The 18617-nt window shown below is 38.8% G+C and overlaps 1 protein-coding gene and 1 pseudogene across 1 annotated transcript; both read left to right on the plus strand.

The window, feature by feature from the left end:
• LOC101663466 overlaps positions 1–6588 on the plus strand; it is an 8563-nt pseudogene extending 1975 nt beyond the window's left edge.
• A 9799-nt stretch (positions 6589–16387) lies between these two features.
• LOC101663150 (olfactory receptor 5A1-like) lies at positions 16388–17347 on the plus strand. Its single transcript, XM_004715009.1, has one exon. It carries the CDS (start codon positions 16388–16390, stop codon positions 17345–17347), a length of 960 nt encoding a protein of 319 aa, XP_004715066.1.
• Positions 17348–18617: the final 1270 nt, after the last annotated feature.

Here is an 18617-nt window from a genome sequence, read left to right on the forward strand (position 1 = left end):
ATGCTTAGTCTCTCCTCCCCGAAATGGGAAGTTAGCCCTCCCTCTCCTCCACTCCACAGACATGCACCCATGTTCGCCCACGCTTGACCATTCCCTCTTCCCTCTCCTATGCAGACCCTCCCATCAATAAGCCTCATCCCTCTGACTGGGCCAACTCTCTCTTCGGAGGTCCTCACCCCAGATCCACATGGCTACCACTCAGCAGATCCACATGGCTACCACCTCAACCACTTGGTTCCCGCTGTCCTTAGGTGCCACCATTCAAATGACATACACTATACTTACCTGGTGCGGACGATGTGTGGTTCATTGGCACTGGTCCAGCTCTTTACCAGGCTCTCTGGGCTCCCACCAAAAGACTGGATGACCTACAAGCCTTAGCTTGTGCCCGTTCTGTTGCTGGTTCCTACCATGGAGGACTCATAGAGTAGTTGTCCTTTAGTGCTTGACTAACTTCACTCAGCATAATGTCTTCCAGATCCTTCCACGAGTTGAGGTGTCGCATGCTTTCATCACTGATTTTTAGGGATGCGTAGTGTTTACTCTGTGTATGTGTCAGAGTTTTATTATCCACTCTTCTATTGATGGGCAGTTAGGCTGCTCCCAGCTTCTTGTGAACTGTGGTGCCGTGAACATGGGGAGCAAGTCTGCTCATGATCTGTTTCTTATTTCTTTGGGGTGTATGCCCAGTAATGGTATTGCTGGGTCAGATGGTAGATCAATTTCTATCTGTTCAATATCCCCAGATTGAATTGCACAGTGGCCGCACATATTTGAAGTCCTCCATCAGAGTTCCTATATCACCACACCCTCTCCAACACTTGCTCTCAGTTTTTAAACATTGGGTACAGTAATGGGTGCTAGGTAGTATTCTCATTGTTGTTTTGACTTGCATTTCTCTGATGGCTAATGACCTGGAGCTTTTCTTCATGTGTACATTAGCCATTCTTTGTGAATCGTCTTGTTCAGGTCTTTTGCCCACCTTTACACAGGGCTGGATTTTGTTCTTGTTGTTACCAGTAAGCTTGTAAAATTCTGTAGATCTTAGTAACTAATCTTTTGTCTGTTATGTCTTTACTAAATATCTTTTCCCAGCCTGTGTATTCTGTTTTTACCTTTTTAATAACTTTCCATTTTATTTTTAATAGGTTCCATTCATCCATTTTATTTTCCAGAGTGTGTTTCCTTTGCTAATTCTGCTAGCCCATGTATTCCCTGCACGAGGACTCCTAGCATTTTAAACCAATTTCAAAATACATTCCCAAGAACAAAACAAACTATAAAATAAAATTAAAAGAACTTTGATGCAAGAGAGCAGAGGCCAGATTTGAAAGTTTATTTTCCTTAGGAATGATTCCCAGTAATCTGCAGACGTGGAATGCCCAAATGGCTCTTTGGTTCTAGGAGGGTCTAAATCTTTGGCACTGAAGGAGTCTTTGAAGGTAGTGCCCCTTTGATATCTTGTTTTTGAAACCAAATATCTAAAATAAAAAGTCTCACACACTTCTAGGAGTTAAAGAGAAAGGTTTACTGAAGGAAAACTCTAAAGTGAAGTGACAGTATACTTTTTATTGAATCTTTAAGTAAATAAAGTTGGCATTTTAATACTCCAAATTAAACATGACTAATGAAAATTTCAAAACAGCTCTTCATATCAATTTATCTCCTTCCAGAAGACCACATATGAAAATCATTCCCTCTGAGGACATTGCAATTTTGTCACCTGCTTCCTAGAACATCTGAGCATATGCACTACTTTTCTTTCTGTCTCCTGCCTCTGCTCACTCAGAGATGTTTGTGTTACTCTTTAAAGGAGAGCTTAAAAAAAAAGGAGAGCCTATACCTTTTGAATGTTTCTAAGCTTCAAAGTCTTGTTAAGTCCAATGATTTCCACAGATAAATTCAAAGGGCTTTCAAGTCATAACAAAAAATATATTGTTATATATTGAACAGATAAGTAGACAAAGCAGCATGAACAAGAAACAGCTAGAGAATCAGGCCCACAAAACTACAAGTATTTTTATTATTTGATAGTAACTTTCAATATATGTAATTAATATTCTTAAACAAAAGTGTCTTTGATAGTACATTAAGAAACAGGATTTTTGTTCTTGCCTTATCCAGGCATATTTGGGAAAAGAAGAAAATTGAATCTTTAGTAGACAATTAAAAAATCATTTTATAGGGGCTCTTACAGATTTTATAACATTCCAGACATCAATTGCACCAAGCATATTTGTACATATGTTGCCATTATCATTTCCAAAACATTTTTTTTCTACTTGAGCCATTGGTTTAAGCTCCTTGCCCTCCTACCCCCCACTCCTACCCTACTGAATCCTTGATCAATTATATATTGTTCTTATTATTTTGTATCTTACACTGTCGGTTGAGTAGAAAAATTATCATGATTGAAATTTAAAGTTGAGTGGTTGGCTGAATAGCTAGTGGGATAGGAAGGTTTATTTTTCCAACATGGCCAATGAACACATGTGGGATTAATTGAAGGGCAGAGAAATAAATGGCTTGGCAAGCCTCACCTTTCTTGTCTCTTGCTCTTTGATGATTGGACTAGTGTGCAACTGCCTTGCTTGTTCTGTGCCTCAATTTGCAAGCTACATTACCTGTGGGACACCTAACCTGTGGACTGTGTCGCTGTAGTTTGAGGTTCCTTTAAGACCTGTTTCGCCGTGCTACTGGAGTATACATCGCTTGAGCTGGGGACTGTCGGACGACCCAGTCATCTGGCTGACTGTTGGTGACCTGCCTTCCTATTTGCTGCCTGTGCCAAGATATCCTGAATTGCTCTACAGAGGACTACCCTGCAGCCCTCAAGACATGAAGGACTGCCAGTGTATTAGCTGTCTCATGGAAGTGAGTTGCACTGAGCCATTTGTACTGCTTTATAGATTAATTAACGCTTTATTTCTTAATTTATCTATATAAATATATACAAAACCATTAGTGTCCTGGTTTTGTTTCTTTACAGAACCATGTCTAACATAGCTAGTTAATACAAATTAATATAGAATTATTAGAGATTCTAATGTGCAGTTTAGGACCAAAGAAGGATTAGCGGTTTAAAAAATATGCTCTTGATGATAGAAATGACAAAGGGATCATGAGTTTTAGAAGATCAAGAACTTATTTTTACAAATGCCTCTTTTCAACCACATAAATTGTAGCTATACACATGGATCTTTCTAGCTGTTGTACATAGAAACCAAATTGACTACATCTGTCTTTAATAATAATAAGAGGTAATGTAGAACCTCAGTATCATTACTCTAAACAAAGGCAAGGGAGAAGCTGTGGAATAGGCCATTAATTGTTATATGCAAATTCAAGAGGACACCTAAGAAATATTTAAATGTACACGAAGGACAAATTACAACCATGCATTTATTCCAGCTGAATAGACCTGACACGTTGAACTTGAGAAAATTGTGGGATGATAGCAAGGACATCAGACATGAAGAAAGTAAATAATTGTTATAAAGCAAAGAAAGAAAGAAAAGACCAAAATGAATATCAGAAGTGGCTCTTAAACGGACTTTTGACAGAGTAGATCAAGCAAACCAAAAACAATAATGACTTAAATGAGCTGAACAGATGATTGCAAGGGTGCCTCAAGAAGACAAGTAAAGTATTCTAATGAAATGCGCAAAGGCCTGGAGTGAGCATAGCAGAAGAGGAAAACACAGCATTTCTCAGGCCAAAGGGCTGAAGAAAAAATTTAAGCCTTTTTTGCAATACTGAAGGGTGGGCGAACTATTGAATGTTACAGGAAGCACCCAAAGATGGAAGGAATACATGGAATCTCTGCAGTGAAAATAATTTGTTGACACCTAACCACTTCAGGAAGTAGGATAACATAAGAAAATGATGTTATTGAAGTAGGTAGTCCACACAACACTGAAGGCATTGGTCAACAAGGCTCCAGAACTAGATGGAATCCCATTTGATCTATTTCAACAAATGACTGTAATAGTAGAAGCACTCACTCATCTAACCAAGAAAAAAAAATCTGGCCACCAGCTGGAAGAGATCTATATTTATGCCTAGCATTAAGAAAGGTTATCCACAAAATGCAGAAATTATCCAATAATATCATTAATATCACATGCAAGTAGGGTTTTACAAATTATTATTTTAAATGGTTGCCTCACTATATGAACATGAACCTGTTAGAAACACAAGAGAAATCCTAGGAGAATATAGAACAAAAGATATCATTGCTGATGGATCTTGGCTGAAAGCAGAGAATACTTGAAAAATATTGATCTGTTTTATGAGAGTACAAAATCATCTGACTGTATATATTAGAACAGTATGAATGCCATCGTAATTACTTTACTAGATGATTGAACTGTTAAGTCTTTCTGATTTGAGGAAAGGAGAATTTGAACCAGCAAGACAAATAATTTCATAGCTATCTGAACATAGTATTCCTTAATTTATCAGGAGGTGTCCTAGAGTTAATAATTTGGTTCTGCCTCATCCATTTTCTAACTGATGCTTCTGAGTGATTCTTTCTACCAACATGCTACATCTATCCAGGTTTCTTAAAAGAACATAGGATAATATAGAATTCTTAATAGTTTTTCATTATAAATTAATCAAAAGTGATTTTAGAGAGCACATCCTTCAGGGTCTCTATTGTACATATTCAGAAACTTCTCTAATCAGAGTTAACAGCAAAACAATTCCCAAGGCAAATCTTTCTGTTCACCATATACAGAAATGAACTTATTGTCCTAATTTGGCTTATCTACAAAGCTTCATATATTTTCAGAATCTGCTGCAGAAAAATATGAATAAAGACATTTTAGAAGAAAATATACTAAAGTACTAAAATGTATTAAGTTTCCCGTTGAATATCATTTGTCCTCCAAGAAAGAATGATAATATATGTTCATATAACCAAGAAAAATTTTCAGATTGTCATATGTGATCCCATTAACTCAATGCCAATATTTTAATGTTATGAAATTAGCTAGATGTCTGACTAGAAAATATGAATATTTTTCTCTTTTTTGGAAAATAAAGCTATCTTCTTCTCACAACTTTTCTTAAGCAGATGGGAAAAAGCAGGTCTATGCATTGGAATAGACCAGGTAGACTAGAGAAACAAATCTAGGGAGACACTCATATGTGTATAAGAAAGAGCTTTATATAAAAGAGTAATTGTATAGTAAGATAACGTCCCAGCCCAGTCCAGATCAAGTCCATAAGTCTGATATTAGCCCATGTGTCCAATACCAGCTGTAAATTCCTCTTCAGACTCACGCAATACATGCAATGATGCAGAGAACAGGAAGATCACAGGCCAGTGGGTGGAAAGTCTTGTGGATCCAGTGGTGGTGGAAGCATTTTAGTACTGGTGTATCTTCACGTTGCTCCTCCAGCTCCAAGGCTCTTGCTATCATCAGCATAGCTCCATGTGGCTTGTCAACAGGAATGTCTCACAAGGAGTGAGTGTATGTCCCACCTCCAGTGATCTATTTATCTCCATTGAGCCTCCAAGTGAGGGCATCAAGCTGCGACCTGATGAACAGGCAAAATTCTACCCCTTCACTTTTAATTGTCCAATTGACAATAGATTGTGTAACTACCACAGAATGGAAACCACTCTTCTGTGACCATATTTATTCTCCTGGGTCTCTCAGATGAACGAGAGCTGCAGTTGAAGCTCTTTCCAACATTCCTAGGTTTTAGAACCTCTTTCCAAGGTTCCACAAGGGACCTTGTGACCCTTATCTGGAACCTGGGCCTCATGCTCCTAATCAGGATGGACTCACTCCTGCACACCCCCATGTACTTTTTTTTCTCAGTGTCCTGCCATTTATCGACATCTTCTATTCTTCTTCCATCAGCCCAAGAATGCTTTTAGACTTGCTGAAAAATTTAAAAAAGCAATTCCCTCCATTGCTTGTGCCACTCAGTATTTTGTTATATACTGGATAGGTCTGACTGAGTCCTGCCTGTTGGCTACCATGGTCTACAGTCTATATGTAGCTGGCTGCCCTCTGCAATACTCAGTCATCCTGGCTCCTGGTTTCTGTGGGATGTTGGTCCTTGTGACCTATGTAAGTGGTTTGATTAGTAGTGTACCTCTAACAACCTCTTGATTTAGTCTCTACTACTGCAGGCCAAATATTGTTCACATTTCTCATGTGACTTTCCAGAGATAATTTACTTGTCTTGTTCCAGTCCCTTCATCAGCCAAATGATTCTCCTTCTGGTAGCTATTGCTTTTGGATTTGGTTCTTTGCTTATTATCTTTTCTCTTATGGCTTCATTGAAGCTTCCATTTTGAAAATATCCTCAGGTAAAGGTAGTGCCAAGGCTTTCAATACCTGTGCCTCTTACTTAGCAATTGAGATACTTTAATATGCCACAGCCTCTTCTGTGTACTTGTGTCCAAAGTCTAGTCAATCAACAAATCAGGACAAGGTGATATCAGTATTTTATGCTTTAATCATCCCCATATTAAACCCTCTGATTTCTAGTCTGAGGAACATGGAGGTTAAAGTAGCCCTAAAGAGGTTTAGAAAGAGAACAACAGGCTTATCTAAGTTAGCATAATATTTGGCATTATTATTCTGATAATGAAGTAGGAGGTATAAATGTGTAAGTGACCTATTTTAGGACACGTGAAAACCAGACCAAAGCCAAAAACCAAACCAACTGCCATTGAGTCTATTTTGACTCATAGGGACCTTGTTGATAATGCCTAATTCTCCCTTTGGATTTCTGAGACTGTAAATTAAGGGAATAGAAATCTTCTTCTTTCTCTTGCTTGGAGGCTGGGGGATTTGAACATCTGATCTTGTGGTTAGCAGCCCAATAAGTAATCCACAATTTCACAAGGGCTCCTTGAACGACTAGCAAGTGAGAAAAAACCCTTGACTTCTTTATATTTTGCTGCCTCCATGCTAGGCTTCCTAGCACAATTTCCACACTGTGCCTCCAGTGTTGTCCTCTCTGTGCCTTGGCTGCTCTGAGCAAGAATATCATCCTCTGTGGCTTGGTGGGCCAGGCCATCCTGGCTTGGTGGACAAGGATGTGTTCCTCTCTTTCTCCTTCCCTCTTCCTTTGCTCCTGTGTGTTCTGATCAGACGTGCCTCTTTCCCTGAGCTGTAGCTTCAGTGCTGTCCTCTGAAGTGAATTCTTCTGATGGGGAGAAGGTAGGGTGTGTATGTAGTTGGGATTGGTACCAGCCCCACAGACCTCTCTATTGGTTCCCTGCTTCATGCTGGTATGTTGCATTCGTGTCTTGGCACACCTGGTTGAAGTCTGGTCTCTCTGTCCCTCGCTTGTGGAGATATGAACAACACCCTCCCTGTTCCTCTGCTACCCATCCTTTTTTCTGTTTCTTTTTCCTTTCTTTTTCCCGCCTCCTTTTCAGTTGTCTGCCATATGTATCCCTGGATTGGGCCTGACCCCTGCCATACTCCCTGCACCTCACTCAAGGAATGTCTGTATACAGTAGCTTTCCCCCTATGTTCCTTTTGCATTTTTAAACTTACCTCAGTGGACACATGTTGTACTTGTCCTTTTGTGCTTGGCTTACTTCACTTAGCATAATTTCCTCCAGTTTTTCCTATGTAGCGATGTGCTTCATGCGTTCATCACTGATTTTTAGGGTTGTAGAGTACTCCATTTAATCTATGTACCACAGTTAAAAACCCTTTTAAAATCAAGAATGTAAGATGAGGAATAAGGGAAATGAGGCCTAAACTTTCTTTCTATTGTAAATCAATGTAAGTATTTGATTTTAAAACCATGCATAATTATTTATAACATTGATCATTACATAAAAAAAACAAACTATGAGCTCCTTTGTTTATTTTTCCATGGAATTCATAATCAGTATTTCTGTGAAGACTATATTAAAATTATTTTGGGAGAAATAAATGCCATTTCATATTCTCTGCCATCACTGTATGAGCATGATTGGTTCCAAACGTGGAATCAGGGGTAAACAGGAGCCCTGGAGGTGTACTGGGTTATTTGATGGTCTGCTAACCACAAAGGTCAGCAGTTTTAACCCACAAAGCACTCTGCAGGAGAAAGATGAGGTTATGTATTCCAGCAAAGATTAATAGCCTTGGAGCTATGATTGAAGCTTTCAGTATCAATTACAACTCAATGTAAAGAAAACTAAAATCCTGGTAACTGGACCAATAGGTAACTTCATGCAAAAGAAAGCAAAGATTAAAGTTATCAAGATTTTGTCTGGCTTGTATCCACAATCAATACTCATGGAATCAGCAGTCAAGAAATGAAACAATGCATTGCATTAGGTGCATTTATTACGCAACATCTTTTTAAAGTATTGAAAGACAAGATGTTACTCTGAGGGCTAAAATGTGCTTGATGCAGTCAAGGTGTTTTTGATCATGTAACATGCATTTGAAAGTTAAGACATTGAATGCTGGACATGAAGACTCAATAAAAATGGATGTATTTGAATTATGGTACTGGTGGAGAGTAATAAAAGTACCATGGACTGCTGAAGGACAAACAAATATGTCTTGGAAGAAGTACAGCCAGAATGCTCCTTAGAAGCAAGAATGGTGAGATTTTTGCCTCTGGCACTTTGTAGGAGAGACAGGTTTCTGGAGAAGGATATCCTGCTTGGTCAAGCCAAGGAGCAGGGAAAACTATCTTGACAAGATGGATTGACACAGTGGCTTCAACAATAGGCTCAAATAAAACACCAATTGTGAGCACTGTGCATGACAGGGAGGTGTTTCATTCTGTTGTACATAGGGTCGCTATGAATTGGAATTGCTTAGAAGGTATCTAACACCAAAAGTATCATAAAGAGTTGACTCGACTGGATAGCAGTTCACAGTCATTTGAACTCCAGATGAAACTCATTGCCATTGAGTCAATGCTGACTCATAGCGACCTCCCGTGGGTTTCTGAGACTTAACTGCTAAGAAAGTAGGATGGATGGCCAGTCTTTTTCTGGAGGTACTGTTAGTGGTTTCTAACTGCTAAGCATACAAATTGCAGCCCAACATATAACCACTACACCATCAGAGTTCCTGTAACACATTTTAGTTTGTTCTAAGTATAATGAAAGGCAAACTTAGTGAAGGCTAAAATCATGTAAGGAGATAATTTGGGGTGGGGGGTTCCTAAGGAGAGAAAAAAAATCTTCCTTTCTTCTGATGTTAGTGTGTCCAAACATGTTTTATGGTTGCGATGGCTCCCTTGGTCTCTGCCCTTTAGTCATTCTGAAGACTCATCATGAGAACTTTTGGTTTTATCAAGTCGACTTCAACATCTTTCCTCTCTAATACCCTTTCTTCATGGCTTGTGGACCTAACCATCTGACTGTTTGAAGGAAGAGACTCATCAAAAAGATGTGGGATTGACATAGGTAAAAAGGTAGATACTATTTCAAAAAATATTCTATCACATACAGTTAAGTAAGCATTTTAATAAGAGGGTAGTAAGGGCATAAAACAGGAGGCTAAAAATGTATAGCTGGAGGTTAAATATATGCATTTGTACAACTAGACTTTATATTATGATGTTGTGTTAGGCAGGGTTCTCTAGAGAAATGAAACCAGGACACTTATGATTATACACACACACACATATTATAGAGTGAGTTAATTAGTCCACACAGCAGTACAGAGGGTTCAGTTCAGCTTACTTCCATGGAACAGTTAATATACTAGAAGTCCTTCAACTCACGTGGGCTGCCAGGTTCCAAGGTGAAAGAAGCAGACAGCAGAGTCCTCCCTGGGGCAAGGCAAGGAGAGTCTGCCCACAGGCAGCAAGCAGCAGGGTGGGTCACCAACAGTAGCCCAGGAGCTTAGTAAAGCAGGCCCGGATGGGATATCAACACAAGCAATGCAAGGTGACAGGATATACCAGCCTCAAGCTCAAGTGATGTACACAACACCAGCATGGCGAAGCAGGTCTTGAAGGAGCCTCTAGGGACACAATCCATGGATTTGTATGGCTCACAGGTCGAGGCAGAGAACTAGCTACAGTGGCAGCTCTCATGCTCCAGCACGCTCAGATCTCCATAGAGCAAGAAGGGTGATTGGCGACTTGCAGAACCATTTGTCTCTTTGCCCTCCAAACAAACCGCGACCTGAATAATTCCACATGTTCCTATTGGCCAGGTTGGCACAATAAACCTACCTATCACAGATGTGAATACATTGAGACTAGCTATTGGCCTTCTCCACAGCCTTGCATCTCGTATCCACACTTAATGTGCTCTCTCTAGTCCAGGATTCTCTTGAAAAAAACAACAACATTGTTCATAAGCTAGGCTTACGATTTTTAGTGTATCTGGGCTGGAAAAGAAAATTTCCCTTAGGTAGTGAGGTGGGATGGGAAGGGTAGAAGTGCAATTGCACATTGTGTTTGGCACGATTGAATGTTATTTAGCCTTTCAAAATTCTTGCCCATTTTTTCTTTCTTCCACTGTCCCTGTCCTTTATAAGGTTCCCATCCTCTCCATCCCCGTCTTCCTATCCTATTCAGTTACAACTTTAACCCAAGGAGCTAGAATCTTGAGTGACAAAAGGGGAGCCATATATGTTAATCTTTATGCACAATGTTTTAGGAAGGTCTTTCTGAATATGAACCAGTTCATGGAGTTCCATCAAAATAGCAACTTGTTCCAAACTACGAAAGTAGAGATTTGGGACTTCCTATTCTACAGATAATCTGATTCCTAGTTCCTGGGTATTTGCTGATTCTGAGTGTTTTTCTAAGAAAACGCTGAACAGTGTTCCTATACTGTGTTGAAAAAATTTGCTTCAAAGATAACAGGGATGAAAATGACCTAGCAGCCTGATAATTTTTCCTTGGGATCAAATAAACCGTCTGAAAGGACAGTTCCTTAATGTAAAAATATCTCAAAGGGTTAGCACCCTAAAGGGAGATCTTAGAGCCTAAGCAAGGGACCAATTAACACGGTTTCTTTCTCCTCTAGTACCCAAGAGGGCAGTTATTTACAGCCTGTGTGGTCATATTTGCCTCTTCTTTCTTGTGTATCAATGCCCTCAAATCCTTTCTTAAGTTCAAGGGTGAAAGTTCATAAGCATTTAAGATCCTCTTCTTCCATAGCTGGATCATTTCTGAAGGAGGAGGATTCAAAGATTGGTACCAATAGGCTTTGTGCTCATCTTAGAGTACTGATGGAATCGGAAACTCTCAGAAGCTGTATGTTGAAATTCCTGTTCACCATTTCTGAGTACCTGGGTATACCATGAAGTAACAGGAGTCAGAAACCCTTTCTTGGAACTCTTAGGTGAGTCAGTTGATGACTGTTCTCTAGCAAATTTCAACTAGTCGGTACACAGGCACAATTCACAGATGTACAGCTAACTCAGTATCATGGTTGTTTTGCATCTATAAGCTTCAGAAGAGGCTTTGGTGATTTTTTTGGCCTGAAAAGCAAACCTATTGATGGAGAAAATGACATGTAGGCTGTATCAATTTACTCTAGTATGATATGGGGGCTGAAAAATGTGTGACATCTCAGTTTCAAACTAACAGGAAAACATAGGTCCAGGAGAGTATCTGAAGATTGTGCTTGTGAGACCTCTATATCTGATTAGTTCCGTTTAAAATGCCACACTTAAGCAGTCCACAAGTTACTGTGTTGGTGGAAGGATTCTGGAGTGCATAGATTCAACAAAAATATTGATTATCATGTCAAATTCCAGAAGAAGAATTTCAGACTGTCTATTTGAACCCAAGTAAAAATAAAGGTAGGCAAGAATAAATATAATAATTGGTCCTTATTCCTCCAGAAGAATACTCTTTACATTTTGCTTCCTTTTCTACCCAGATGCTGGGTTTTTTCAAATCAACTGATCTTCATTAACAGTAGACATAGAAGGAGCTCAAGGGAATATTAGGAAACGCTGCTGATAAACTAAATGTGTTAAGGAAAAGGAACAAGTCAAATGAGCCATTTTTTCATGATCTTTTTCCATATACTGCCCCCCAGTTTTATTGATAGATAATTCAAATATCATACAATTCAACAATTCAAGCACATCAGTAAAAGCTGTACAATCATCACTACATTGGTTTTAGAACATTTTCTTCATTCTTTAATTTATCGTTATTAGCTTACTATCTCTTCCCAGCCTCTCTTGCCATACTCCCAAGGGACTATTAATCTCGTTACTCTCTCTATAGATTTACCTAACCAGGGTTTCATATACAGAAAAAATTAAAAAACAAGCAAAAAAAATAACAACAATAACAATCGACAAGAAACATAAAATAAAACCGGGGGAAACTTCAATCGAAAAGAAAGCAGGAAATATTAAAAACTGAACAAATTTAAATGGGCCATAGAGAAGATCAAATGACAGGGTGCTAAATTTTAACCTACCTGCCTCTGACACAACCCACTTTCCAATGCACTATGCATGTTAGCAAGGCTGTTCCCACCGCTGATACTGTCCATTGCTAAAAAGGGTAAAGTGGAGGTAGTCATGGGAATGCAGAATTGATTGTACCACAATTGTGTGAACAAGCTGAAGTCAGATCTAAGACAAACTTATCCTAACACAAACTCTGTCCAAAACACAAGAAGAAACCTAAAGAGTAAGATGCAACAAAAATATGTTTTGATTAAAAGTTAAATTCTCTGGTGGTAAAAGAAATGCAACACAGAATGTAAATTTTCCCTGACGTTTGCAGTGATGTTGTTTTTCATGTGGCTCTCTTTGTATGGTAGATTTGCTGGATGATTTTAATCTTTGATATATGTGGACACAGACTTTGTAGTATTTACCATCTAAAGATGGGCATTTATTTCTCTGCCCCACAGTAACTTACATATAGCAAACACTTCAATATCTTTTCTAATTTCTTCTATATGAAAGAGATTAGATTCTCTTGTTTTCTCAATTTCCTCACTAATCACTGTTACTGCTTCTTTATTCATTTACTCAAAGGATATTTATCTAAACAGACACGATGATTGTGTTATTGACAGTGATTTTTGTAAGAAATTCTTCCAAAGAACATGTAAGAATCTTCCTGGATTCATAACTTTCTGTCAAATCTTGTTGGTGGATACCCACAGGATATAATCTCTATTGCATACCACACATCGTGTCTTCTCTGTATTACCTGTCTGAGGACAAATTTGTCCCCTCCTTTCCTGGGCTATACACCCCCAAGCCAGAAAAGATAGTACTTTGAACTTGAGAGTTGTTAAAAAATAAGGTTCATGAAATAACTGATACATTTTTGATAGACCGTGAAATGTCATTGTGAAAGATGCGACTGTGGAGCTGACGATCTGTATTTTCCTGTGCTTGATTACCACTGTGGGGTACATCAGCACTTCATCTGTAAAATAGGAGTCATGTATGGTGGGTGGGAAAACTAAAATTTAAAAATGTTACGACATTTAGCTTAGCACCTGGGACTTAATACAGAATCATGAATGTTAGCTATATAATACCATACCTTGATTTTATGATAAATTCAATTATATTTAAAACAAAATAGTCATGTCAGTAAAATAAGCTTGGGGTGTTAGGAAAGGTGTTCATAGATGAAGTGAGAGTAATCACGACTTTCATAGAAATACTGTTTGTTTGTAAGCCTGTTTGTTACAATATAATGGATTACGTGTTTAGGGAAATCACTGGGAAAGCTAGATAGCATCTAAAATAGTTTTTTACACCAGGATTTAACAAGTGAGAATGCAAAGAAAGTCCTCCAAGTACAGAAAAGACAAGAAAGTACTAAGGAGATAGATATTAAAGGAGAGCCAGCAATTTCCCAGTTGTTGCATTAGGCGGCGTTGACTTGTTGGTGACTCATAGTGACCTTGTGCACAACAGAACAAAGCACCACCTGGTCCGTGTCATCCTCACAATTGTTCATCTATTTGAGCTAATTGATGGAGACACTGTTAAACCAACTCATCAAGGGCCTTCCTCCTTTTCACAGCTCCTCCACTCTACCAAGCGTGATGCCCTTCTCTGGGACTGGTCTCTCCTGATAACATGTCCAGAGTATGTGAGACTAAGTCTTACCATCTTTGCCCCTAAGGAGCACTCTGGCTACCATTCTACCAAGACAGATTGGATTGTCCTTTTAGCAGTCCATGGTATTTTCAATATTCTTCACTAGTACCACGATTCAAATGCATCTATTCTTCTTTATTTAATGCCCCACTTTCACATGCATATGAGGCAATTGAAAGTCCCATGGTTTCAGTCAACCGCACCGTAGTGCTCAAATGCTCAAAGTAACATCCGTGCTTGTCAATACTCTAAAAGCTCCTGTGCAGCAGAATTCCCTACGACAGCACAATATTTTGATCTCTTGGCTGCTGCTTTCGTGAACATTGATCACGGATCCAAGTGAGACAAAACCCTTGACAATTTCCACCTTTTCTCTATTTATCACGATGCTGCCTATTGGTCCGGTGTGATTCTGGTTTTCTTTACATTGACTTTTAATCCATCCTGAAAGCTGTAATCTTTGATCTTTATCAGCAGATGCTTCAAGTCTCCCTCACTTCAGCAAGCCAGGTTGCGTCATCTGCAGATTGCAGGTTGTTAATAAGCTTTCCTCCAATCCTGTTGCCTCTTTCTTCTTTATACAATCCGGCTTCTCTGATTATTTACTCAGCATGCACATTGAATAAGGATGTGAGAAGATAGTTTCCCTGTAGGGATGTATTCATCCATTTTGGGCTAAGGGCTGAGATTTAAGGAACAAAATTTTAAGAGGTCGGAGAAAAAATAGTGTCTGTGTTTTAGTAGAGAAAACATGCAGCCACGTAGAAAGCATGGGCTTACAATGGGTGATACCCAGAGATCAACTATATAAACATCGCCCCCTCCTCACAGCACGAACCAATGACGGGCGTGTATCTCTCAGCCGTAAATCAATCAATAATTCTCTAAATCTGTGTTCATGTAGGTATGACATCCATATGTTTTTACTGTTGTGGACAAAACATCACAAGCCAAAAATTGTGGTAAAAGTTATTCTGGGCCAACATTCCTATTAAAGTACTAGACAGACGTAATATAAATGATTTCCGAATTAAAGTTTTTTAAGTTTAGCACCAATATGTCGAAGAAGAAAGATCTGCAGTGTTAGAAGTTAATGAGAATGATGTTTATCGAAGGAAAGCAATTTGAGCTAAGGAGCATGAAAGTGAAAAACAGCCTACTCTGTCTTTCTGAAAACAAAGTTGAGTTTTATCCACAAAGTTAGGGATGACTAATGAACATCTCAAGAACAGATCTTTCTTCATATTAATTTTTTATCTTCTTTCACAAGACCATCTTGTGAAATGTCCATGTTAAGGATCTTGCATAAACACATACATTCTTTTTTCCTTTTATCTCCTACTTAGTTAGAGTACTTTGCCCTAATCCTTTATTGAAATCTCCCCCACTGGTACCTGACCAAATGCCTCTACATTTTAGAATCTTGCTAACTCCTCTGCCCTCCCACCCTTTTGATCAAGCTCGCACTAAGTGATAATGGTCACATCATCTACAATAGAATTGCTATTCTTAAAGGACTGAGTGGCTATATGAAAGAATTTTAGATTTCAGGTACTTTCCCTTCCTAAGCTTGGGAGCCCCTTCCTCAAGGTGAGTAGATGCTTACCAGTCTCAGGTTAATAGACAAGATAAAAGTGGAGGAACAATTCAGTAAGCTCAAACAAGGATAAATGCAAAACAATCAAGATAAGAAGCTTGAGGTATTTTCATTATTTAGAACACCCGAGTAGAACAGATTCAGTGTCCTTAGAATATACAATTCCATGCCTGACTAAATGAAGAGTCTTGGTGGCAACAGTAATCTGTCAGAAATTCATCCAATTTCAAAAGAAAAACATGAACCAAGGGATATCATTGTTGATGTCATGTAGGGATCTTGGCTAAAAGCAGAGAATACCCGAAAGATGTTTATTTATGTTTCATTTACTTTGCAAAGTCATTGGTTTATGTGTATTAGAACATGTTATGGATAACATTGAGGAGAAGGGGAATTTCAGAATGCTTAATTTTGAAACCAGGAGACTGGGAAATCATTGGGGAGAAGGAAAATGTTTTGAGTGGTTAACATTGACAAATATTTGTATTTCATAGAATATTTTCAAGACAATTTTGGAGAAAATGAAATAATGATGCCTATTGAATATCCCCAAGAAAGAATAATAGTGTATGTACATATATCCAAGGGTATTTTTCAGTTAAGGTTGGTGATTGCTTATGAAATGTGATATTAAGTCAATATGGAGAAATTAGCCAGATGCATGACTGCAAAAAAGAAAGAAAAAAAGAAGAAGATGGGTTTCTCTGAAAATAAAGCCATTTCTTCCCCACCTTTTCTTCAACAGATGGCAGGAAGCAGGACCACGGAATGGAATGGAAACTATTCTTCTGTGAGCACCTTTGTTCTCCGGGGTCTCTCAGATGAAAGAGAGCTGCAGCTCATCCTCTTTCCAGTATTCCTAGGGATCTACCTTGTGACCCTTATCTGGAACGTGGGTCTCATTCTCCTAATCAGGATGGACTCCCACCTGCACACCCCCATGTACTTTTTTCTCACTGTTCTCTCGTTTATTGACATTTGCTACTCTACCTCCATCAGTCCAAGAATGCTTTCAGACCTCCTAAAAAATGAAAAAAACATTTCCTTTATTGCCTGTGCCACTCAGTATTTTTGTATGGCCTGGATGGCTCAGACTGAGTGCTGTCTGTTGGCCGTCATGGCCTATGACCGATACGTAGCCATTGGTCGCCCTCTGCAGTACACAGCCATAATGGCTCCTGGCCTCTGTGGGAAGATGGTCACTGTGGCCTATCTGAGTGGTTTGATTAGTAGTTTATCTCAAACAGTCTCTTGCTTTAACCTTTCCTTCTGTGGGCCAAATATCATTCAAAATTTCTTCTGTGACTTGCCTCAGATTCTTTCCTTGTCTTGCTCCGATCATTTCATCAGCCAAATGACTCTCATTCTAGCAGCTGTTCTTATTGGGGTTGGGTCTTTGTTTATTATCCTGTTATCCTATGGTTTCATTGCAGCATCCATTCTGAAAATATCCTCAGACAAAGGAAGTGTCAAGGCCATCCATACCTGTGTCTCCCACCTGGCAGCAGTGACCCTCTACTATGGCACAGCCCTGTCTGTGTACTTGTGCCCCAAGCCTAGTCAATGCATGAAGCAGGACAAAGTGGTATCAGTGTTCTATGTCATCGTCATCCCCATGTTAAACCCTCTGATCTACAGTCTGAGGAACAAGGAGATCAAAGCAGCCCTCAAGAGGATTAGAAAGAAACCAACAGGTGTACCTTAGTTAGGATAATATTTGGACAGGTATTATCCCTATAAGAAAGATGGAGGTAGCCATGTATAACTTACTTTTGCAGTCACATCAATAACTCGACAGTGAGAAGTAAAACTTGACTTCCTTATTTCTTATTGCCATCATACTTAGCTATCATCAACAAGTAATTTGATGCAGTAATGTTGCTTAGAATTTAGAAAGCCAGTTCCCTTAATTATACCCAAGGTACTTAAAAGACTAAAAGGTGCTGTGTGTTGAGAAGAGTAAATATTATATGTATAGACATGATATGTAAGAATCCAGGATACCATGTTTCCTCTTCAGATTTTATAGTTTCTTCATTATTGAATATTTATGTATGTACCAATAAAAATAAAATTAAATAATATGTAAAATTACATATATGAACAATAAAATTAAAAACATTTTATAACATTGTTCCCAAACAAGAGAGAAGGCGATTAAGAGGAGAGTACAGAACCTTGTTACTTTCATTTTACCTCTCAATCAAACGGAAGGAATAAATTATATAACAGATACAGGAGATATGAAAACGTAAGAATGAAGGGAGCTCATTTCATGGTCAAGGATTTAGAAGATTCCTGGATTCTAAAAATAAGGTAAAGATTAGAAATTTCTGGATCTAGGTGGGCCTGGAGCATGCGCCATGGTAGCACCCTGGACACTGTGCAAACCCATCACAAAGGAGGTTTCCTTGTGTGCCCAGGAAGACCAGCCCTGAGTCTCAGACAGCTGAGGGTCTCATTAATTTGCTGGTCTTACATTTGTCTAGGTAGTAGTAGAGTCACCAGCCTCAGGTGTACCGCAAGGACACAGAGCCCAATGGGAAGAATTTAAAGAAAACTTTACAGTTATTTCTTTCAGACTGATTTCATGGGCCATGTTTTATGCATATATAACATGTTGCATTTGATAGAGTTCTATTGCAAGATTTTGATTTATAAAGCCATTTTCCTGCACAAATACCTACAAAATGATTTTTTAAAATCTTGTATTCATGAGTGTTGACAGAACCAGGGGAAAAAGGAAATGGAGACAGCGGGGACCTGGCCAAGTGAGACCTAAACCAGAAGGGACAAAAAATCCATGACAACCGGAACCAGCGGGCATTACCTTGAGAGCATCCTCACTCTGAATTACTTGTGTTGTTTCATCATCTCTACCCTTAACAACACATTTATAAAGATGCAAAGCGGTGGACATTTCTCTTGCTTTGTGCAAATGGGCAATTAGTTTCATGGATCTACATAGATATTGG

Source organism: Echinops telfairi, unplaced genomic scaffold (assembly GCF_000313985.2).
Source record: "Echinops telfairi isolate 266 unplaced genomic scaffold, ASM31398v2 ScPeMD7_7416;HRSCAF=8454, whole genome shotgun sequence".
Lineage (NCBI taxonomy): Eukaryota > Metazoa > Chordata > Mammalia > Afrosoricida > Tenrecidae > Echinops > Echinops telfairi.